At 45.8% G+C, this 24,530-nt stretch overlaps 1 protein-coding gene across 3 annotated transcripts in view; it reads right to left on the bottom strand.

The window, feature by feature from the left end:
• Positions 1-24,530, bottom strand: part of LOC132389960 (NACHT, LRR and PYD domains-containing protein 3-like) — a 48,196-nt gene continuing 23,666 nt past the window's right edge. The window contains exons 3-15 of one of the 3 annotated variants that reach the window (XM_059962528.1): positions 19,403-19,512; positions 18,875-19,041; positions 17,805-17,976; positions 17,641-17,706; positions 14,079-14,242; positions 13,018-13,189; positions 12,853-12,918; positions 2,548-4,285; positions 1,448-1,534; positions 1,130-1,300; positions 804-974; positions 481-648; positions 1-316 (exon numbers count right to left, since the gene is read on the bottom strand). In XM_059962528.1, the coding sequence (XP_059818511.1) occupies positions 229-316; positions 481-648; positions 804-974; positions 1,130-1,300; positions 1,448-1,534; positions 2,548-4,285; positions 12,853-12,918; positions 13,018-13,189; positions 14,079-14,242; positions 17,641-17,706; positions 17,805-17,976; positions 18,875-19,041; positions 19,403-19,512 (3,340 nt within the window). In that variant the 3' untranslated portion in view covers positions 1-228. Of the gene's footprint in view, positions 317-480; positions 649-803; positions 975-1,129; positions 1,301-1,447; positions 1,535-2,547; positions 4,286-12,852; positions 12,919-13,017; positions 13,190-14,078; positions 14,243-17,640; positions 17,707-17,804; positions 17,977-18,874; positions 19,042-19,402; positions 19,513-24,270; positions 24,374-24,530 lie in introns of those variants that run through there. The other 2 variants (XM_059962530.1, XM_059962529.1) reach the window with 2 other exon arrangements.

Consider the following 24,530-nt stretch of genomic DNA (forward strand, 5'->3'; position numbering starts at 1 on the left):
TGCAGGAAGTTACAGCGGTTTATTGATTTCATCATGACAAATGCAAATTAAGGAATGTGTGAACTGGATAGGACGCGGAATCATGTCACTGCGGCACCGCCTCTGAGATCACAGAGAGCTCGGCTGAAGCCAGGATCTGTTAGAACAGTTAGAAAGTAAACGTGTATTGCAGGAAATCGGCCAACATGTCCTCATCCAGCGAGCAGGGCTGTTCACACATTCAGATCTTCACAACTCCACTCTCAGTCCTGGTCTGGGTTCCTGCAGTGATCTCAGTTCCCTCTCTCCTGTTGGACTGAACCGATTCCAGTGCAGCCTGAAACAGATGGGAGAATAAAGATGAAATAAACTGATTACACAACAGTGTCAGTAACAGGGGACCGGGGTTAATGTTTCAACAACACTCACAGACAAATATCACCAGAAAACCCGCGGATCCGCTGATATTTCATCACATTGAACATTAACACAAACACTCACCAGATCCGCTCCAGACTCGGGAGGGTCAATATGAGGCGGCGGAGAGCGGGGACAGATCGGTCTGTCAGTGAGTTTAATCCCAGGTCCAGCTCCGTCAGTGATGGGTTTGTAATGAGAGCGGAAGCGAGATCCTCGGCGCCAGAATCCCTGAGACCGACATTGTACAGCCTGGAGATGAGAGAGAGTGAGGGTGAAGGACACAGAGAGACAGGAGATGGTACAAATCCCCAGTGTTTATCAGTAACACAATTACTGATCACATTAGTGTTCAGTGTCAGACACCCAGTGACTGTAAACACAATCTCCCACAGTCTGGTACTTACAGCAGTTTCTGTATTTTACACTCCGGGTTCCTCAGAGCCGCAGAAACCAGTTTCACTCCTGAATCTCCCAGTTTATTTTCACTCAGATCCAGCTCCGTCAGTGATGGGTTTGTTCTGAGAGCGGAGACGAGATCCTCGACACCAGAATCTGAGAGACTGATATCTCTCAGCCTGCAGATGACAGAGAGTGAGGGTGAAGTACACAGTGAGATACGAGACGGTACAAATCCCCAGTGTTTATCAGTAACACAATTACTGATAACATTAATGTTCAGTGTCAGACACCCAGTGACTGTAAATACAATCTCCCACAGTCTGGTATTTACCCCAGTTTCTGTATTTTACACTCCGGGTTCCTCAGAGCCACAGACACCAGTTTCACTCCTGTATCTCCCAGTTTATTACGATCCATGTTCAAATCCATCAGTGATCGGTTTGTTCCGAGAGCGGAGGCAAGATTCTCAGCGCCAGAAACTGTAAGATCGACATTGTCCAACCTGGAGATGAGAGAAAGTGAAGGACACTGAGAGAGGAGGTAGTACAAATTCCCAGAGTTTACCTGTATCTCAATTACTGATCACATTAATGTTCAGTGTCAGACACCCAGTGACTGTAAACACAATCTCCCACAGACTGGTACTTACCCCAGTTTCCGTATTTTACACTCCGGGTTCCTCAGAGCCGCAGAAACCAGTTTCACTCCTGAATCTCCCAGTTCATTCCCCGCAAGTCTAAACACAAACAGACAGATTGCTGAACAAATGGATGAATTGATGAGGGTCTGAAGGAATTACTCTCAATCAGGTATTTCAGGAACCACGATACCCTTCAGTAAATCACTGATCGGTGTTCCCATCACTGTCAACGTCCCTCTCTGCCCAGCTCCAGGGTATTCACCGAATATCAGTAATTTAATCTGTTGTTGTGACCCTGTAAAATACACATATTCTGTCTCATTTCTGGCAGTTAGAAAAGTGTTATTGGCCTGAGAGCATCAGAAAGGGCAGGGATGAATGATGGAAGAAAGTCCCACAGTGAGGAAAATTTATGATTGGGAGACTGTCGATGGGAATGGTGGAAGAGCCCGCACCTGAGGAAAACTCGATGGGAAGAGAGATCCCACAGGAGGAAGGAGGATGGGAAAAGTTAATCCTACAAGACGAGAGGATGCAGAAAAAGATTGCAAGGAAGAGGTGGGTTTGAACTGAGGGCCACAGTCGGGAGAGAAGATGTGCCCATGGTGTCGGGGTATCTGGTAGTGAGCACAGTCACACAGGTGGACTGATGGTGATAGTCACACAAGGGGACGGGCAGGGGAGGACAATCTCACAATGGTATTTCTTTACTTCTCACTGGGGCAGTCTGCTGACGGTCTCTTGTCCCTCACCGGGAAGGGGGTGTGAAGCTCTGACCCACCTGCTGCAGTCAGTGTCGGTCTGGGTGTCAGTAGCAGTGAGAAGGAACATTGTCAATGGACGTGTCACAGGCTGAGAAAAACACGGCCAGTCCTGTGATTTATTATCATTAAACCAAAGGCCGGTGTTCTCTGAACTGACAAAGTCTCTAACAGCCCTTCACAAGGAATCACAGTAACCTCCTGTACTTGGGGAATTAGTGGCCAATCACAAGGGCATTTGTCACAATTCTTCAGAAGCTCATTTACTATAGTTTTAACCAAATCCCTTGACATTGAAAGAGCAAAATGGAACAGTTTCACAGATCAGAGTGAGAGATAAGTCGTTACCTCAAATCCTGGCACTTGTGCAGCCCGGGTCCCAGTCGCTGGCTTCCTTCACTTTGAATGAGGCAGTACTCCAGGTCGAGGTGTTTTATTGTATCACAGAGTCCGATGACATGAGACAGGACCGCGCAGTCAATCGGGGTCAGTGTTATTCCACAGAATGAAAGTGTTTCCATAGATTCCAGTGCGGCCTGAGCCAGTCCACGATTATGAAACTCAAACAGGTAGTGCAATGTGTTCAGGAGGCTCCTTTTACCAGCTTTACTCTCTGTGTTTCCACTCTGGCGTTTAACCTCCTCCTTCACCCAGTCAATCACCCGGCAGGTTGTTTCATTGGGAAATGGACCCAGAAACTCCTCCAGGCCCCGAGCTGTCACAGGGTTGGAGAGACCAGCAACAAAACGGAGAAATACCTCAAATCGCCCATCCTTCACACAGTGGGCTTCAGTGAGGAGTTTCATGATATCTCTGCCATCTGGGATCAGGAATTGTGCGACTGCAGCTACAAACTCTTGGATGGTGAGGTGTGGGAATGTGTACACCACGCTCCGGGCAGAATCCTCTCTCTCCAAAAGCTCCATCAGGAACCCGGACAGGAACCGGGAAGGCTGCAGATTGTAGTTGATCAAATCTCCATCTGTAAACACAATCTTCCTCTCGGACACTCCTCTGAAGGCCAACTGACCAACCCTGAGTAACACATCACGGGGGTTCTCAATCTCACGGCCATGGTTTTTCAGGATGTTGTAAATGTAGTAGGAGTACAGTTGGGTAATGGTCTTGGGAACTCGCTGTGGGTCCCTGACTCTTTGTGTGAAAAAGGGGCCCAGTGCCAGAGCGAGGATCCAGCAGTAGGAGGGGTTGTAGCTCATGGTGTACAGGATCTCATTCTCCTCCACGTGTTTGTAAACAGCTTCCGCCACCGTCTGATCTTCAAAATGTTTGATGAAATATTCCTTCCGTTCCTCACCTGAAAATCCCAGGATTTCAGCTTCGGTACCGATCTCAGCCTTTTCCAATAAATGTAACGCAGTGGGACGGGTGGTCACCAGCACTGAACACCCTGGGAGCAGCTTGTGCTGGATTAAACTGTACAGAATGTCAGACACCTTGCACTTGTATTCAGGATCTGTGCACGTGCACCGAGTTTCCGTGTCTCTCCGACTGTCAGAAAAATTAATTTGGTCATTGAATTCATCCAAACCATCGAATATAAACAGCGATCCCTCTGGGTTCTTCCAGACCTCTCTCAGGATATTCCCAAAGTAAGGATACTGATTCAGGATCAGTTCCTTCAGGTTTATTCTGCAGTTAATGGTGTTTAAATCGCGGAATTTGAAACTGAAGACAAACTGGAACTGTTGGTATATTTTCCCTGTGGCCCAGTCATGAACAATCTTTTGTACCATTGTTGTTTTCCCGATCCCTGGGACTCCGGCCACTGCTGCTGAACTCCCAGATTTGGAGTTAGTTTGGGAAAAGCTGCTCTGGAACAACTGATCCATCTGGAGTTTCTCCAGCTCTCCGCAGAGATGTTTTTCTCTCCACTCCTCGTGGTCTCTGCCTCTTGCCAGCAGCTCATGTTCCACCATTAGCCGGTCTCGAACAGTAGAAATGACCGTGAGCTCAGCGTATCGATCAACCAGCTGGAAAACCTTCACCTTCTCCCTCATCAGGATCGTGTTCACTCTCAGTGTTTCAGTTTGTGCCCGCAGAGTCTCCTTGTGTTTCTGTTGGACATCTTCCATGGGAACAGACAGTGGACAAACTGTTAGATGCCTCAGCTCAGAACTCAGTATTTAAGCACACAAGAGTTAGCTCAGAGCTGTTGCATTGATGGATTCATCAATGGTTGTTCGTACAGTAAAGTAAATTTGATTAACAGACCTCTGACTGGACAGAGAGGCCTGTTCCAGATAAATACCAGATCATCACATTTCCACATTAACTGTGCTGTGAAGGTGAGTATTTCGCTGGTAGTTTACTGACCCCCAACTGTCCCGTACTGGACAACATCTCACTACTGCCACAGATATCATTGCTCCTAAGGAAGTATCTTTTAATCCCTTGTGTTGATGTGGCGTATGGAGATAGAGAAGAAGGTGGTGGTCATTCTGTCAAAGGAACAGGTCGGGGAAATACAGCTCACCCTCCCCTTCCACCATCACTGAATCAAAATACAAAGCAGCAGATTTGCTGATCAGAACATGAACTGTGGGTGGGTGGGTGGGGTGCGTCGGATCTCAAACTGTGTTCGAAACCTGTCGGGTGTGTGGGGTTATGCACTGTGTCCGGCCTCTGCCAGGGATGTATGGGGAGAGCACAGTGTGTCAGGACCCTGTCAGGTGTGTGGGGTCTCAGTGTGTCAGTATCCTGTCAGGGGTGTGGGGTCTCACAGTGTGTCAGGATCCTGTCAGGGGTGTGGGGTCTCACAGTGTGTCAGGGCCCTGTCAGTGGTGTGTGGGGTCTCACAGTGTGTCAGTATCCTGTCAGGTGTGTGTGGTCTCAGTGTGTCAGTATCCTGTCAGGGGTGTGGGGTCTCACAGTGTGTCAGTATCCTGTCAGGGGCATATGGGGTCCCACAGTGTATCAGGACACTGTCAAGTGAGTGTGGGGTCGTAAAGGTTGTCAGCGCCCTAACCGGCATGTGTGGTGTTTCACGGTGTGTCAGGACCCTGTCAGAAATATGTGGGGTCTCGTAGTGTGTCAACCTGTTTAGGGGTGTGAGGGTCTCAGCATGTGTCAGTATCCGGTTAGGAGTGTGTGGTCTCACATCCTGTCAGGACAGTACCAGCGGTGTGTGGGGTCTCAGTGTTTCAGGACCCTGTCAGGCATGTGTGGTGTCTCACAGTTTGTCAGGATCCTGCCAGGAGTGTGGGGTCTCACGGTTTGTCAATTGATAATAGACGATAGGTGCAGGTGCAGGCAATTCAGCCTTTTGAGCCAGCACCGCCATTCAATGTGATCATGGCTGATCAGACACAATCAGTACCCCGTTCCTGCCTTCTCCCCATATCCCTTGACTCCGCAATCTTTAACAACTCTATCTAACTGTTTCTTGAAACCATCTGGAGAATTGGTCTCCACTGCCTTCTGAAGCAGAGCATTCCATAGATCCACAACTCTCTGGGTGAAAAGTTTTTCCTGAATTCCATTCTAAATGACCTACCCCTTATTGTTAGCTGTGGCCTCTTGTTCTGGACTCCCCCAACATCAGGACCATGTTTCCTGCCTCTAGTGTGTACAATCGCTTAAAAATCTTATATATTTCAATCAGATCCCCTCGCATCCTTCTAAATTCCAGAGTATCAGGACCCTATCTGGCGTGTGTGGCATCTCATGGTGTATCACGAACCTGTCAGGGGAGTGTCGCGTCTGACAGTGTGCCAGGACCCTGTCAGGGGTGTGTGGGGTCTCACAGTGTGACAGGATCCTGTCAGGGGTGTGTGGGGTCTCACAGTGTGTCAGGATCCTGTCAGGGGTGTGTGGGGTCTCACAGTGTGTCAGGATCCTGACAAGGGTGTGTGGTGTCTCACAGTGTGTCAGGATCCTGTCAGGGATGTGTGGGGTCTCACAGTGTGTCAGGACCCTGTCAGGGGTGTGTGGTGTCTCACAGTATGTTAGGACACGGCCAGGGGTGTGTGGGGTCTCACAGTGCGTCCGGACCCTGGCAGGCATGTGTGGCTTCTCACTGTGTGTCAGGAACCTAAAATGAGTTTGTGGGGCATCACGGTGTGTCAGGTCCCTGCCAGGGGTGTGTGGGGTCTCACAGTGTGTCAGGACCCTGTCAGGTGTGTGTGGTGTCTCACAGTGTGTCAAGACATGGCCAGGGGTGTGTGGGATCTCACAGTGCATCCGGACCCTGGCAGGCGTGCGTGGCCTCGCACTGTGTGTCAGGAACCTAAAATGAGTTTGTGGGGCATCACAGTGTGTCAGGTCCCTGCCAGGGGTGTGTGGGGTCTCAGAGTGTGTCAGGACCCTGTCAGGTGTGTGGGGTCTCAGTGTGTCAGTATCCTGTCAGGGGTGTGGGGTCTCACAGTGTGTCAGTATCCTGTCAGGTGTGTGGGGTCTCAGTGTGTCAGTATCCTGTCAGGGGTGTGGGGTCTCACAGTGTGTCAGGACCCTGTCAGGGGTGTGGGGTCTCACAGTGTGTCAGGACCCTGTCAGATGTGTGGGGTCTCACAGTGTGTCAGTATCCTGTCAGGGGCATATGGGGTCCCACAGTGTATCAGGACACTGTCAAGGGAGTGTGGGGTCGTAAAGGTTGTCAGCGCCCTAACCGGCATGTGTGGTGTTTCACGGTGTGTCAGGACCCTGTCAGAAATATGTGGAGTCTCGTAGTGTGTCAACCTGTTTAGGGGTGTGAGGGTCTCAGCATGTGTCAGTATCCGGTTAGGAGTGTGTGGTCTCACATCCTGTCAGGACAGTACCAGCGGTGTGTGGGGTCTCAGTGTTTCAGGACCCTGTCAGGCATGTGTGGTGTCTCACAGTTTGTCAGGATGCTGCCAGGAGTGTGTGGGGTCTCACAGTGTGTCAGGACCCTGTCAGGTGTGTGTGGTGTCTCACAGTGTGTCAAGACATGGCCAGGGGTGTGTGGGATCTCACAGTGCATCCGGACCCTGGCAGGCGTGCGTGGCCTCGCACTGTGTGTCAGGAACCTAAAATGAGTTTGTGGGGCATCACGGTGTGTCAGGTCCCTGCCAGGGGTGTGTGGGGTCTCACAGTGTGTCAGGACACTGTCAGGTGTGTGTGGTGTCTCACAGTGTGTCAAGACATGGCCAGGGGTGTGTGGGATCTCACAGTGCATCCGGACCCTGGCAGGGTGCGTGGCCTCGCACTGTGTGTCAGGAACCTAAAATGAGTTTGTGGGGCATCACAGTGTGTCAGGTCCCTGCCAGGGGTGTGTGGGGTCTCAGAGTGTGTCAGGACCCTGTCAGGGATGTGTGGGGTCTCACAGTGTGTCAGGACCCTGTCAGGGGTGTGTGGGGTCTCGCAGTGTGTCAGGACCCTGTCAGGGGTGTGTGGGGTCTCACAGTGTGTCAGGACCCTGTCAGGGATGTGTGAGGTCTCACAGTGTGTCAGGTCCCTGCCAGGGTTGTGTGGTGTCCCACTGTATCTCAGGACCCTGTCAGGGGTGTGTGGGGTCTCACAGTGTGTCAGTATCCTGTCAGGGGCATATGGGGTCCCACAGTGTATCAGGACACTGTCAAGGGAGTGTGGGGTCGTAAAGGTTGTCAGCGCCCTAACCGGCATGTGTGGTGTTTCACGGTGTGTCAGGACCCTGTCAGAAATATGTGGGGTCTCGTAGTGTGTCAACCTGTTTAGGGGTGTGAGGGTCTCAGCATGTGTCAGTATCCGGTTAGGAGTGTGTGGTCTCACATCCTGTCAGGACAGTACCAGCGGTGTGTGGGGTCTCAGTGTTTCAGGACCCTGTCAGGCATGTGTGGTGTCTCACAGTTTGTCAGGATCCTGCCAGGAGTGTGGGGTCTCACGGTTTGTCAATTGATAATAGACGATAGGTGCAGGTGCAGGCAATTCAGCCTTTTGAGCCAGCACCGCCATTCAATGTGATCATGGCTGATCAGACACAATCAGTACCCCGTTCCTGCCTTCTCCCCATATCCCTTGACTCCGCAATCTTTAACAACTCTATCTAACTGTTTCTTGAAACCATCTGGAGAATTGGTCTCCACTGCCTTCTGAAGCAGAGCATTCCATAGATCCACAACTCTCTGGGTGAAAAGTTTTTCCTGAATTCCATTCTAAATGACCTACCCCTTATTGTTAGCTGTGGCCTCTTGTTCTGGACTCCCCCAACATCAGGACCATGTTTCCTGCCTCTAGTGTGTACAATCGCTTAAAAATCTTATATATTTCAATCAGATCCCCTCGCATCCTTCTAAATTCCAGAGTATCAGGACCCTATCTGGCGTGTGTGGCATCTCATGGTGTATCACGAACCTGTCAGGGGAGTGTCGCGTCTGACAGTGTGCCAGGACCCTGTCAGGGGTGTGTGGGGTCTCACAGTGTGACAGGATCCTGTCAGGGGTGTGTGGGGTCTCACAGTGTGTCAGGATCCTGTCAGGGGTGTGTGGGGTCTCACAGTGTGTCAGGATCCTGACAAGGGTGTGTGGTGTCTCACAGTGTGTCAGGATCCTGTCAGGGATGTGTGGGGTCTCACAGTGTGTCAGGACCCTGTCAGGGGTGTGTGGTGTCTCACAGTATGTTAGGACACGGCCAGGGGTGTGTGGGGTCTCACAGTGCGTCCGGACCCTGGCAGGCATGTGTGGCTTCTCACTGTGTGTCAGGAACCTAAAATGAGTTTGTGGGGCATCACGGTGTGTCAGGTCCCTGCCAGGGGTGTGTGGGGTCTCACAGTGTGTCAGGACCCTGTCAGGTGTGTGTGGTGTCTCACAGTGTGTCAAGACATGGCCAGGGGTGTGTGGGATCTCACAGTGCATCCGGACCCTGGCAGGCGTGCGTGGCCTCGCACTGTGTGTCAGGAACCTAAAATGAGTTTGTGGGGCATCACAGTGTGTCAGGTCCCTGCCAGGGGTGTGTGGGGTCTCAGAGTGTGTCAGGACCCTGTCAGGTGTGTGGGGTCTCAGTGTGTCAGTATCCTGTCAGGGGTGTGGGGTCTCACAGTGTGTCAGTATCCTGTCAGGTGTGTGGGGTCTCAGTGTGTCAGTATCCTGTCAGGGGTGTGGGGTCTCACAGTGTGTCAGGACCCTGTCAGGGGTGTGGGGTCTCACAGTGTGTCAGGACCCTGTCAGATGTGTGGGGTCTCACAGTGTGTCAGTATCCTGTCAGGGGCATATGGGGTCCCACAGTGTATCAGGACACTGTCAAGGGAGTGTGGGGTCGTAAAGGTTGTCAGCGCCCTAACCGGCATGTGTGGTGTTTCACGGTGTGTCAGGACCCTGTCAGAAATATGTGGAGTCTCGTAGTGTGTCAACCTGTTTAGGGGTGTGAGGGTCTCAGCATGTGTCAGTATCCGGTTAGGAGTGTGTGGTCTCACATCCTGTCAGGACAGTACCAGCGGTGTGTGGGGTCTCAGTGTTTCAGGACCCTGTCAGGCATGTGTGGTGTCTCACAGTTTGTCAGGATGCTGCCAGGAGTGTGTGGGGTCTCACAGTGTGTCAGGACCCTGTCAGGTGTGTGTGGTGTCTCACAGTGTGTCAAGACATGGCCAGGGGTGTGTGGGATCTCACAGTGCATCCGGACCCTGGCAGGCGTGCGTGGCCTCGCACTGTGTGTCAGGAACCTAAAATGAGTTTGTGGGGCATCACGGTGTGTCAGGTCCCTGCCAGGGGTGTGTGGGGTCTCACAGTGTGTCAGGACACTGTCAGGTGTGTGTGGTGTCTCACAGTGTGTCAAGACATGGCCAGGGGTGTGTGGGATCTCACAGTGCATCCGGACCCTGGCAGGGTGCGTGGCCTCGCACTGTGTGTCAGGAACCTAAAATGAGTTTGTGGGGCATCACAGTGTGTCAGGTCCCTGCCAGGGGTGTGTGGGGTCTCAGAGTGTGTCAGGACCCTGTCAGGGATGTGTGGGGTCTCACAGTGTGTCAGGACCCTGTCAGGGGTGTGTGGGGTCTCGCAGTGTGTCAGGACCCTGTCAGGGGTGTGTGGGGTCTCACAGTGTGTCAGGACCCTGTCAGGGATGTGTGAGGTCTCACAGTGTGTCAGGTCCCTGCCAGGGTTGTGTGGTGTCCCACTGTATCTCAGGACCCTGTCAGGGGTGTGTGGGGTCTCACAGTGTGTCAGGACCCTGTCGGGTTGTGTGGTGTCTCACAGTATCTCAGGACCCTGTCAGGGGTGTGTAGGGTCTCACAGTGTGTCAGGACCCTGCCAGGGGTATGTGGGTTCTCACAGTGTGACAAGACCCTGTCAGGGGTGTGTGGGGTCTCACAGTGTGTCAGGAACCTGGCAGGGATGTGTGGGGTCTCACAGTGTGTCAGGACCCTGTCAGGGGTGTGTGGCGTCTCACTGTGTGTCAGGACCCTGTCGGGTTGTGTGGTGTCTCACAGTATCTCAGGACACTGTCAGGGGTGTGTGGGGTCTCACAGTGTGACAAGACCCTGTCAGGGGTGTGTGGGGTCTCACAGTGTGACAAGACCCTGTCAGGGGTGTGTGGGGTCTCACAGTGTGACAAGAACCTGTCAGGGGTGTGTGGGGTCTCACAGTGTGTCAGGAACCTGGCAGGGATGTGTGTGGTCTCACAGTGTGTCAGGACCCTGTTAGGGATGTGTGGGGTCTCACAGTGTGTCAGGACCTTGTCCGGGGTGTGTGGGGTCTCACAGTGTGTCAGGACCCTGTCAGGAGTGTGTGTGGTCTCATGGTGTGTCAGGACCCTGCCAGAGTTGTGTGGGGTCTCATGGTGTGTCAGGACCCTGTCGGTGGTGTGTGGGATCTCACAGTGTGTCAGGACCCTGTCAGGAGTGTGTGGAGTCTCACAGTGTGTCAGGACCCTGTCAGGAGTGTGTGGAGTCTCACAGTGTGTCAGGATCCTGTCAGGAGTGTGTGGAGTCTCACAGTGCGTTAGGACCCTGTCAGGGGTGTGTGGTGTCTCACTGTGTGTCAGGACGTCAGGGGTGTGTGGTGTCTCAAAGTGTTTCAGGAGCCTCTCAGAGTTGTGTGTGGTCTCATGGTGTGTCAGGACCCTGCCAGAGTTGTGTGGTTTCTCAGTGTGACAGGACCCTGTCAGGATTGTGTGGTGTGACTATTCAATGTGTTGGGCTGTCATAGGGAGCGTAGGAATACACTGATCCTGGATATATTCACTTTTGAGAATGTGACAGTGGCAGAAATGATGTTCTTCAACAATCAGGGAGTGTATCAGTTTCATATTCAGAAATGGGTTTGGGAATTTCTCTGTCTTGTCTGTTCCCTCTGCAACCAGGATGAAGGACAATGATGATCAAGCTTGTAGCGATTTACTAAACCCGTGTTCAGGGACACTGAGGGGTTTCATTGACCGGGTCTGGACTGGAGCAATATTTACAGAGGTCCCAGAAACGTCAGTAGTTTGCAAACTTCCTGATTCGTCTATCTCTGCTCCCATATTTAAATTATCATCTTTGGGATTTGTTATTGTAAATGAGAGAGACTGAACCAGGGTTCTGGCCAAGATTCCTTGTATTTCTGGTAAGAGCTGCTCTGTAGTTGAACAGACCAGTTGGGATGTTCCCTGCTTTTCTAATTAAAGTGATGCTATTATTACTATTCTGTGACTGGAACTTCAGTGGACGCCCAGCTCTGAGAAAAGATAATCTGCGGGAACTGGGGGAGTTTAGAAAATGGTTAAGGATGAGGCTGTTCAGGGAGGGGCAGTGCCTGGCAAGAGAAGGTTTTGACTTATTGGTGTGAAGAAATATAAGATTATTTTTCCATTCTCCAGATCGCCCCTTCTCCACTCAGACTCCGGTGGGGATCTGTAGTTGCAGGCCCCAGAGCGGTGTGACCACCTTCCTCAAACTCGCCAGCTCTCTGCCTCTTTCCTCAAAATGTCCTTTGAAAACTCTCCCTCTAGCAAACACGTTTCCCTGTGTCTCACTGTGTTCTCTGTCACAGTGTCAACATTTACCTGGTCAGATCCTGTTGGCTCATCAACTGAACCGCCCGACGCAAATTACAACCGTTGGTGGAAACAGAGGTCAAGTTTCAACTTAATGAAATTTGCTTCAGCCTCATCTGGGCCATTGCGTACCGTTCCGATCACCCCACTACCGGAGGGATGTTGAGGCTTTAGAGAGGGAGCAGAAGAGATTTACCGGAATGCTGCCTGGTTTAGAAGGCATGTGCTACCATGAGAGGCTGGATGAAATTAGGTTGTTTGCTCTGGTTCATCAGAGGCTGAGAGGAGCTCTGACACAGGTTCACAAGATTACGAGAGGCTTAGATAGAGTGGACAGAGAGAATCAGTTTCCCGCGGTTGAAATGTCTATTACCAGAGGGAATATATTGAAGTGGTTGAAATGTCTATTACCAGAGGGGATATATTGAAGGTGAGAGGGTGTAGAATGAAGGGGGATGTGAAGGACAGCTTATTTTTTAAATTAGACAATCGTGGCTGCCTGGAATGCACTGCCTGGTAAGGTGGTCGAGGCAAATTATTAGAAGCTTTTAAAGGACTTTTGGACAGTCACATGGATGTAAGGAAGATGGAAGCACGTGGACATGGTGAAGGAAGGAGAGATTAGTCTTCAGGTTTGTTTGATTTATTTCTTAGCTGTTTCGGCACAATATAATTTGTGTAATGGCCTGTTCCTGTGTTATACTCTTCAGTGTTCAATGTACGTTCACTTACCTTTCAGCTCACTGAGAACCTTTAGTAAAAGTTGAGCGGGAATTGGTCGATGGGAAGGATCACAACCTGTTTAAATATCAACAAATTGAGGGAAATCATTTTCGTAGCATTTTAAAGTGTGCTGTATTAAATCCAAATTTAAATTAATCTCTGATATTATCTCACCATAAATCTGGATTTCCTTCAGTATTTTGTCCAACTTTGGGACACCAATCCTCATTTTCACAAAGGTTTCCCACATCACCCTCCGGGCGCGGGAGCCTTTCTCCATCACCAGGCTCAGGAGGAGTTTAGAACTGTCCGCCCGCTCTCCCTTATCAGCGAGATCAGAGATTTTCTGTGAAGAGTAACAGTGAACATATTGGGGACTGACAGATTCACACAGAGAATGGGAATTAAATGATGTGCTCTGTAACGGGATCACCCGGACGGGTGCTGATCCTGTCTGGACATGGACTGTACATTCTGAGTGCAGAGCACACGGAGGGACATTCACCATGAACCTGGTCCACCAGTCAATGAGATCCTGGCTGGTCTGTGACCGCTTCATTGATGTGGCTCCAAATCCATAAATATTTCCTCACCGGATTTGACGGTGTAAAACAAAATCAGAAAATAACGATCACAGATGAAGAAAGAAGTCAGGAGGGTTTTTGTATCAGCGTGAACAGTCTCTGGGAATTTGCAGAAAAGATGATGTGATTCATCTCCTCAGTCCGCCAGTGCCCAACATGACAGCGGATTTCCCGCTGGCACCTGATGCCTTTCCTTTGCCTTTTCCAGTGGAGGTTTATTCAGTGATTACACATTACAACATGGCAGTATTCCCCGATCCACACTGTTTGCAGTTACAGATTGTCACAGAATGATCTCCAGCGGGAACAGAACACACTCGAGCTCCTGTGGCATCCAGTCGTAATGCCCCGGTTCTCAGTGAATCCTGCCGTCACTCTGTACACTCTTCCCAAAATAAAGATTCCTGCCGTACTTCCATTTAAGCTCTTTAATTGCAACATCATAGAACTGTTGCCTACTCCCCTCGCTCTGAACATTGAGCCACCAGCAGGGGTATTTACAACTTTTTCAACCATCGCTTGAGATTCACATTTTTAAGAATTTCTTTATTTCTGATTTGTTTTAAGCTTTATGATCCGATGAGTGAGAGTTATGACACCCATCAGTCCTGTGACGTGTGAAAATTCAAACCCTTTCTCTCTCCCACTCACCCGATGTTCCTCTCCGCTGAACTGATTCTCGGCCGTTAACGCCAGGCTCACTCCGTGCACCCCTCCTTCCATCGCCTGCTCCAGCCTGTCCCGGTAGAAGTCCATCAACCGCAGCAGCTGGGAATCGTCCCAGCTTGCCAGGAGCTCGGTGATCACTCTCAGATCTGTGAAGGAAAATGGGGAAAATTAAAGACATTATCGAACACCTAATGGACCACAAATTTATCTCTGGAGCCTAAAGACGGGGATTCTGTGCAGCACGTTGCCAAACAGAATCAGAAATAGACACACAGAAGTGTTACAATCTGGAAGGACAGATCAGAGAAGGAATTTCACAGCGAAAGACAGGGCAGTGAGTAGTGAACTGAGGAACATGGATATGACCCCATGGATTTTAAATGATTGAAAGTGGTGTCACGTGGAGTTAGGGGTGTAAATAAATATTTGATACATTGGATGTTATAAATCCAAACGTGAGTAGAGACATACACAAGCTGCTGTAAGAATTCAACAGTTCACGCAGCAACCATGGAAATGTGTATACAGTCGATGTTACGGGCCGAGATCCTTTGCAAAACGTCGACTCTTTACTCTTTCCCATAGCTGATGTCTGGCCACTGAGTTCCTCAAGCATTTTGTGTCTGATGGTTAGAATTCCCGATACTACAGATTTTCTCATCTCACAATGTGTCAGAAACCTGTCAGGTGTCTGTGGGGTTACACAGTGTGTCAGGACCCTGTCAGGTGTGTGTGGGGTCTCACAGTGAGTCAGGACCCTGTCAGGGGTGTGTGGGGTCTCACAGTGTGTCAGGATCCTGTCAGGGGGGTGTGGGGTCTCACAGTGAGTCAGGACCCTGTCAGGTGTGTGTGGGGTCTCACAGGGTGTCAGGACCCTGTCAGGGGTGTGTGGGGTCTCACACTGAGTCAGGACCCTGTCAGGGGTGTGTGGGGTCTCACAGTGAGTCAGGACCCTGTCAGGGGTGTGTGGGGTCTCACAGTGAGTCAGGACCCTGTCAGGGGTGTGTGGGATCTCACAGTGTGTCAGGACCCTGTCAGGGGTGTGTGGGGTCTCACAGTGTGTCAGGACCCAGTCAGGGGTGTGTGGGGTCTCACAGTGAGTCAGGACCCTGTCAGGGGTGTGTGGTATCTCACAGTGTGTCAGGACCCTGTCAGGGGTGTGTGGTATCTCACAGTGTGTCAGGACCTTGTCAGGGGTGTGTGGGGTCTCACAGTGTGTCAGGACCCTGTCAGTGGTGTGTGGGGTCTCACAGTGTGTCAGGATCCTGTCAGGGGTGTGTGGAGTCTCACAGTGTGTCAGGACCCTGTCAGGGGTGTGTGGGGTCTCACAGTGTGTCAGGATCCTGTCAGGGGTGTGTGGGGTCTCACTGTGTGTCAGGACCCTGTCAGGGGTGTGTGAGGTCTCACAGTGTGTCAGGACCCTGTCAGGGGTGTGTGGGGTCTCACTGTGTGTCAGGACCCTGTCAGGGGTGTGTGAGGTCTCACAGTGTGTCAGGACCCTGTCAGGGGAGTGTGGGGTCTCCATTCAATGTACTCGGTTGTGATAGGGAGCGTAGGAAAACATTGATTGTGGACATATTTACTTTAGAGAATGTGATAGTGGTAGAAATGATGTTCTTCAATAATCGGGAAGTGTTTCTGCTTCATATTCAGAAAAGGGTGTGAGAATTTCACTGCTGTGCCTGTTCCCTTGACAAACAACATGAGGAATAGTGACGAACAAGCTTGTAGTGATTTACCAAATCCATGTTGCTGGGAAAGTGTGGGGTTTCTTTGAGCAGATGTGGACTGGAACAGCATTGACAGAAGTGACAGAGGCATGAGTAGTCTGTAAATTTCCTGATTCGTCTATCTCTGGTCCCGAGTTTAAATTATCATCTTTGGGATTTGTTCCTGTAAATGAGAGACCCTAAACCAAGGTTCTGGCCGAGATTCCTTATATTTCTGTTGAGAGCTTCGAATAATCAGATAGGACATGGTCTGATGCAATATTAATAAGTTTTGTGATATTTGTCTTTCCTACGCTCTCTCCTCTGTTATATGTGCAGTTGAGTAATCCAACTCAGTCTGCGCTGAAGATGTCTTACAATCTCTTGAGCTCATGCACTGGCCCGGGCTCCATTTTCACAGACATGATGGGCTTATGGATGTAGTCAGCTTCCCATCCAGATGGTCACAATTTAACTAATTGCAATATTATTTATAGATATTTCCAGTCCTTTGCACCTTCCTTGCCGCAATCCCAGAACCCTCGGTTTCCCTGTCCTAATTCCCATCTCTCATCCTTCCACAGTGTCCATCACACAACACCGGCAGACAGGAATCTCAGCTTCTGTGGATTGAGCTGAGGAATACGTCCCCCAGTCTCACCCTCTCTAACACTGTAGCAGTGTTTGCACTAGTGAGTGCAGATGTGAACACAGCGGGTTCATCTGCTGCTCTGTGGTTGAACAGACCAGTTGGGATGTTCCCTGCTTTTCTAATTAAAGTGATGCTATTATTACTATTCTGTGACTGGAACTTCAGTGGACGCCCAACTCTGAGAAAAGATCATCTGCGGGAACTGGGGGAGTTTGGAAAATGGTTCAGGATGAGGCTGTTCAGGAAGGGGCAGTGGTTGGCAAGAGAAGGTTTTGACTTTTTGGTGTGAAGAAATATAAGATTATTTTTCCATTCTCCAGATCACCACTTCTCCACTCAGACTCCGGTGGGGATCTGTAGTTGCAGGACTCAGAGTGCTGTGACCACTTTCCTCAAACTCGCCAGCTCTCTGCCTCTTTCCTCAAAATGTCCTTTGAAAACTCTCCCTCTAGCAAACACGTTTCCCTGTGTCTCACTGTGTTCTCTGTCACAGTGTCAACATTTACCTGCTCATTTCCTTGTGGCTCAACAACTGAACCGCCCGACGCAAATTACAACCGTTGGTGGAAACAGAGGACAAGATTCGACTTGATGAACTCTGCTTCAGCCTCATCTGGGCCATTGCGTACCGTTCCGATCACCGCACTACCGGAGGGATGTTGAGGCTTTAGAGAGGGGGCAGAAGAGGTTTACCAGGATGCTGCCGGTTCAGAGGGCATGTGCTATCATGAGAGCCTGGATAAAATTGGAATGTTTTCTCTGGGTCATCAGAGATTGAGGGAGCTCTGACAACTATCCGAAATTATGAGACTTAGTTAGAGAGGGCAGAGAGAATCAGTCTCCTGGGTTTGAAATATCTGTTACTAGAGGGTGTGCAGTGAAGGTGAGCGGGGGTTGGATTAAGGGGGATGTGAGGGTAGTTTTTTTTTAAATCAGAGAGTCGTGGATGCCTGGAACACACTGCCTGGAAAGGTGGTAGAGACAAATTTTTAGAGACTTCTAAGAGACGTTTGGACAGGCACATGGATGTAAGGAAGATGGAGGCAGATAGACACGGTGAAGGAAGGAGAGATTAGAGTTTGGGTGTGTTTGATTTATTTCTTAGCTGTTTTGGCAGAATATTATTTGCCTAATGGCCTGTTCCTGTGTTATACTCTTCAATGTTCAATGCATGGTCACTTACCTTCCAGCTCACTGAGAACCTTTAGTAAATGTTGAGCGGGAATTGGTTGATGGGAAGGATCACAACCTGTTTGAATTTAAACAAATTGAGGAAATCATTTTTGTCAAATTGTAACATGTATGGTATTCAATCCAAATTTGAATTAATCGCTGATATTATCTCACCATGTTCCTGTATTTCCTTCAGTATTTTGTCCATCTCTGGGACACCAATCCGCATTTTCACAAAGGTTTCCCACATCACCCTCCGGGCGCGGGAGCCTTTCTCCATCACCAGGCTCAGGAGGAGTTTAGAACTGTCCGCCCGCTCTCCCTTATCAGCGAGATCAGAGATTTTCTGTGAAGAGTAACAGTGAACATATTGGGGACTGACAGATTCACACAGAGAATGAGAAGTAAATGATGTGCTCTGTAACGGGATCACCCGGACGGGTGCTGATCCTGTCTGGACATGGACTGTACATTCTGAGTGCAGAGCACACAGAGGGACATTCACCGTGAACCTGGTCCACCAGTCAATGAGATCCTGGCTGGTCTGTGACCGCTTTGTTAACGTGGCTCCAAATCCATAAATAATTCCTCACCGGATTTGACCGTGTAAAACAGAAATCAGAAAATAACGATCACAGATGAAGAAAGAAGTCAGGAGGGTTTTTGTATCAGCGTGAACAGTCTCTGGGAAGTTTCAGAAAAGATGATGTGATTCATCTCCTCAGTCCGCCAGGGTCCAACATGACAGCGGATTACCGGCTGACACCTGATGCCTTTCCTTTGCCTTTTCCAGTGGAGGTTTATTCAGTGATTACACATTACAACATGGCAGTATTCCCCGATCCACACTGTCTGCAGTTACGGATTGAAACACTATCATCTCCACTCAGAACAGAACACATTCAAGCTCTTGTAACACCCACAGATGATGTCCCAGTTCTCACTGTCATCCTGCCATCACGCTGCACGTTCTTCCCAAACCAAAACTTCCCGTAATATTTCAATTTAATACTGTAAGCCCACACAACTCAACTCACTCTGAACATTGAGGGGATACCCACCATTCCGCGGGGTCTTTTCACCCCTTTCTATCACTGGTTCAGATTCACATGTCTGGGATTGTATGTACATTATTTATTTCCCAGTTGTTCCTTTATCTAATATAATATCCGATGAGTCAGAGTTCCGGCACCCATCAGTCCTGTGATTTGCAAAAATTCAAACACATTATCTCTCTCACTCACCCGATGTTCCTGTACACTGAACTGATTCTTGGCCATTAACGCCAGGCTCACTTCGTGCCCCCCTCCTTCCATCGCCTGCTCCAGCCTGTCCCTGTAGAAATCCGTCAACTGCAGCAGCTGGGAATCGTTACAACTTGCCAGGAGCTTGGTGATCACTGAGCTCGGACCTGTGGGGAAAATGGGGAGCATTAAAGAAATTTCAACACCATACTGGGTGGTAACTTTCTCTCTGGAACATAAAGACATAAAGATCACAACAAAACACAGTCCGGGGGAGGGGGGAACACGTGATGACGTAGGATCGAGACGCGGGAAACCAGCTCTCCCGTAAAAAATCAGTAAATTAATGCTTACGTGAAGAAAAGTTAGTAAATACTTTCTAAAAGTTACTTATAAACTACTCCGGATTGTTTCAAACTGTGTCTCACAAACAGAAGATGAAGAAAACTACTACCGTGAAGACAACGCAAGTTGGAACAGAATCAAGGCCCGCTGCTGCCAGAGAACCGCGGCTCAGGTACATTTTACCTGCGGTGATACAGACCAGGAAACTGCGGCCACATCGACCATTTCCAAAGAAAAAGTCCAACAAGAACTGCGCAAACGTGAAGGAAGGAACATGCGCAAACGCGAACAACCTGAAATACAAATCCAAGTTACGATTGAAACCGGAAGTGAAAGTGAATCTGCGGCAGATTCAGATTCTCTGGATAAATCAGACGAAGATGGAGGTAAAAGTTTTTCTGGAAATATAGAAAAAACTTTGATGCAAATAATGCGTAAATTAGAAAAAATAAACGCATTAAAAGAAATCAGAAAAAGGTAAATATGGAGATTATGTTTGATAAAATGATAAAAAGACAGGAAAATGGAAAGAGAATTACAGACTTGGAAGCCACAACCGAAGACGTGGTTGAAAGAATGAACAAAACGGAAGATAATATCTCTGCCTGGACATCAGAAAGAAAACCATTGTTGGAAAAAGTGGATAAGCTAGAAAATTTTAGTAGACGAAACAATATTAAGATTGTTGGACTTAAAGAAGATATAGAAGGAGAAGATCCAATAGTTTTTTTTCAAAAATGGACCCCTGAAAACTTGGAAATGGAAGAAAGTCTAAATGAAATTGAAAGGACTCATAGAGCCTTAAGATCAAGACCTCAAGCTGATCAAAATCCGCAATCAAATTTGATAAAATGCTTAAGATACCAAGATAAAGGCTGCCCACTGTGCCAGAAAGAGTAAAGGGACATTGATGATAGAAGGGAAAGCAGTTCTTTTCTATCCTGATATAAGTTATAACCTTCTGAAGAGAAAAAAGGAATTTAACCCAGTGAATTTTTTTTTCTTCTTAAGTATATACTTTTCTATGTCGCGGGGGAGCTGGAGGAGCTTTGGATCGATTGCTACGGGATTGACGTGTGTAATCATGGAGATTGCCATGACCCGTACAACAGATAGGGGTAATGTTGTGTTCTTTTTTACCCACAACATTTGAAGGGGGGAATTTTGTTTTTTTCTTTATATTCTATTTTTCTTCTATCTTTTTTTGCCTGGATGTTTGGTGGGGACACACATAGCAGCATGGAGAATTTTAAAAAGATTCCCCAAGGTTCCACGAAAGTTGAAAGATTAGGTATTATTATAGATTGGAGTAACCCAATTAAAAATAATGACTAATTTACTATATTTTTAATGTTTTAATGTTAATGGGCTTAATGGACCGGTGAAAAGAAAAATAATCTTAACACACATTAAAAAAATGAAAATATATATAGCTTTTTTACAAGAAGCACACTTAATAGAGAAAGGACATCAGAAATTAAAAAGAGATTGGGTTGAAAATGTTATTGCAGCTTCATTTAACTCAAAGGCGAGAGGAGTTGCAATTTTGGATAATAAAAAATTACCAATTAAAATACAAAATGTATTAATTGATTTGACGAGGAGATATGTAATTATACATTGCCATTTTTTTTCAGAAATATGGACTCATGAATATTTATGCACCAAATGAAAATGATGTAAAATTTATACGAGGTCTTTTTGAATTTAGCTAACGCACATGACAAAATATTAATAGGCGGAGATTTTAACTTTTGTCTAGATCCAGTTTTCGATAGATCAACAAAGGTTGTCACAAAATCAAAAGTAGCAAAATTAACTTTATCATTGATAAAAGATTGAAATATGGAGAAGTATTAGTCCAAAAGTAAGAGATTATTCATTTTATTAAAATAGACATAAAACTTATTCAAGGATAGATTTTTTCCTACTAACAATGAATATTCAAGACAGAGTGAAAAATATGGAATATAAAGCAAGAATATTGTCAGATCATTCTCCTTTGATAATGACATTGATAATAGATAAAGAGGAATCAAAGAAGGCATATTGGAGAGATCAAATAATGTTATACTTCTAAAACTAAGAAGGAATATATGATAGAAATAGATCAATTGGAAAAAGAGATTACAAAATTAGAAAAAGAATCTCAAAGATATATGACAGAAGAAAAATGAAGACAACTTGTTAACAAGAAGTTACAATATAATACACTTCAGGCATATGGAACAGAAAACGCAATTATGAGAACTAAACAGATATTATGAACTAGGTGAAAGATCACATAAGTTTCTTGCTTGGCAGTTAAAAACAGACCAGACTTCTAAAATGATGAATGCAATTCGAACAAGAGTAAATGAAATTTCTTATAAACCATTAGAAATTAATGAAACTTTTAAGAATTTTTATTTTGAGCTGTGTAAGTCAGAACCAAAACATGATAATGTCAAGATAGAAAGGTTTTTATCACAAATAACTCTTCCAAAATTGAGTTCAGAAAAACAGAAGCGATTTGATGTGCCTTTTGCATTAAAAGAGGTCGAAGAAGCTCTACGATCATTTCAAAGTAATAAATCCCCAGGAAAGGATGGTTTTCCACCTCAATTTTATTAAAAATTTTAAGATTTATTAATTCCTGCTTTTATGGAGTTAATACACCAAGCGGAAAGAATGCATAAACTTCCAGAATCTTTTTCGACAGCTATTTTAATAGTATTGCCAAAAAAATATAGAGATCTTTGAAAGCCAACATCATATAGACCTATTTCTTTGTTAAACACTGACTATAAAATAATAGCAAAAATCTTACCTAACAGATTATCTAAATGCTTACCAAAATTAATACATATGGATCAAACAGGATTTGTTAAAAATAGACAATAGGCAGATAATGTAACTCAGTTATTTAGCATAATTCATTTGGCTCAAAAGTGGGAGGAAATGAGTGTGGCAGTTGCTTTAGATGCAGAGAAAGCATTTGATAGATTGGAATGGGATTTTTTATTTAAGGTATTGGAAAAATATGGATTAGGAATGTCCTTTATAAAATGGATTAAAACCTTCAATACTAATCCCAAAGCTAAAGTAGTGACAAATGGTCAATTTTCAACACCATTTCAGTTAACAAGGTCAACGAGGCAAGGTTGTCCATTATCACCTGCTTTATTTGTGTTGGCGATAGAGCCATTAGCTGAATTAATTAGAATGGACCCAGATATTAAGGGTTTCCGAGTTAACCAGGAGGAATACAAGATTAACTTATTTGCTGATGATGTTCTGTTTTATTTAACAAACCCATTGTACTCGTTGCGTAAATTATCCTCTAGATTAGAAGAATATGGGAAAGTTTACCGACTCCGTGTCGTTATTGTAGTGCTGCGTGTAGCACACCGCTACAAGGCTACAAAATAAATTGGGATAAAAGTGAAATTTTACCTCTTACTAAAGGAAATTATAGTCAATGTCGATTAATAAATCAATTTAGATGGCCGATAAATGGTATAAAATATTTAGGTATAAGAGTTGATAATGATATAAAGAACTTATATAAATTAAATTATTTACCATTATTGATAAAAATTCAAGAAATCTTGATAAATGGATGACATTACTAATAACATTAGTAGGTAGAGTAAATACCATAAAAATGAATATATTCCCTAGATTACAGTACTTGTTCCAATCACTACCAATACAATTACCCCAGAAGTTTTTTCAAGAGTTAAATAAATATGTGAGGAGGTTCCTTTGGAAAGGTATGATGTCAAGAATATCTTTGGAAAAATTGACATGGAAATTCGATCTAGGAGGGTTACAACTTCCAAATTTTAAGAATTATTATAAAGCAAATCAACTTAGATTTATTGCATCTTTTTTTGAGAAAGATAGACCGGCATGGATTAGAATAGAACTAGCTAAAATAGGAGCAAATACACCAGAAGATATTATATATAAATGGGAATCTAAATGGATACGGGAAAAGAAAGAATCTCCTATATGAAAACATTTGATTGATTGCTGGAATAAGATAAATGTTGATGATGAGATAAAGAAATCTTTATTAGCAAAGAGATCTTTAATTCAAAATAGACTTATTCCTTTTACAATGGATAATCAACTTTTATATAATTGTTTTCAGAAAGGGATTAGATAAATAGGAGATTGTTTTGAAGGAGGTATATTAATGTCATTTGATCAATTAAAGAATAGATATAAAATATCAAACAACACTCTTTTTTGTTACTTCCAATTAAGGGCATTTTTAAGAGAAAAATTGGGTCAAACAACGTTATTGCCGAAATCTAATGAAATAGAAACTTTAGTTCAAAAAGGAAAAACTAAAAAAAATATTTTTCGTATGTATAGTTTGATTCAAAAACAGGCAATTAAACAAGGCATCCATAAGTCAAGACAAAAATGGGAAAGTGACTTGAATATTAAAATTGAAGAAACAAATTGGTCAAGACTATGTTTTGATAGTATGACAAATACAATAAGTGTCTGGTTAAGATTAGTGCAATGTAATTTTTACATCAATTATATATTACACCACAAAAAAAATAAATTAATTAAACCCAAATTTATCAGCTCAGTGTTTCCGATGTAACCAAGAAATTGGTACTTTTTTTACATTCTACCTGGTCTTGTTCTAAAATTCAACTTTTTGGACAAATTTAAGAGTTTTACTGGAAAAAAAATTATTGGAACACAACTTCCACATAACCCTATATTATTTTTATTCGGCGATATTGACGGGTTAAAACCAAAACCCAAATTGAATAAATATCAAGAATTCATAAAAATTGCACTGTCAGTAGCCAAAAAGGCTATTGCAGTTACTTGGAAATCGGATTCATACTTAAGTATAGATCGTCGGAAGAATGAAATTTCCAGCTGTATTCCACTTGAAAAAATTACATATAATTTAAGAGATAAATATGAAACATTTTTGAACATTTGGCGCCCTTATTTACAAAAGACAGGATTAACTATATAGGTGCTCCGAAGATAAAAAACATTGGTTATTTGGGGAAATAAATAAATATATATACTAAAGTTATTATGAACTCCGTGGAGCATGTGGGATCTTCCAATATCCAGGCATTCTTTCTTTCTTTTTTTTTTCTTTTTTCTTCTTTTTCTTTTTCTTTTCTTCTATAGGGATGTTAGGGGGGAGGGGTTAAGGGGAGGGGGAAAGGGTAGATATTTTTTTCTTTCTGTAATCATTTGAAAACTCAATATTTTTTTTAAAAAAACAAAACACAGTCCGAGATATATATATGGGAGAGAACAGGTTTGGGTCAGAGGGTAG

Source organism: Hypanus sabinus, unplaced genomic scaffold (genome assembly GCF_030144855.1).
Source record: "Hypanus sabinus isolate sHypSab1 unplaced genomic scaffold, sHypSab1.hap1 scaffold_721, whole genome shotgun sequence".
NCBI classification, from domain to species: domain Eukaryota; kingdom Metazoa; phylum Chordata; class Chondrichthyes; order Myliobatiformes; family Dasyatidae; genus Hypanus; species Hypanus sabinus.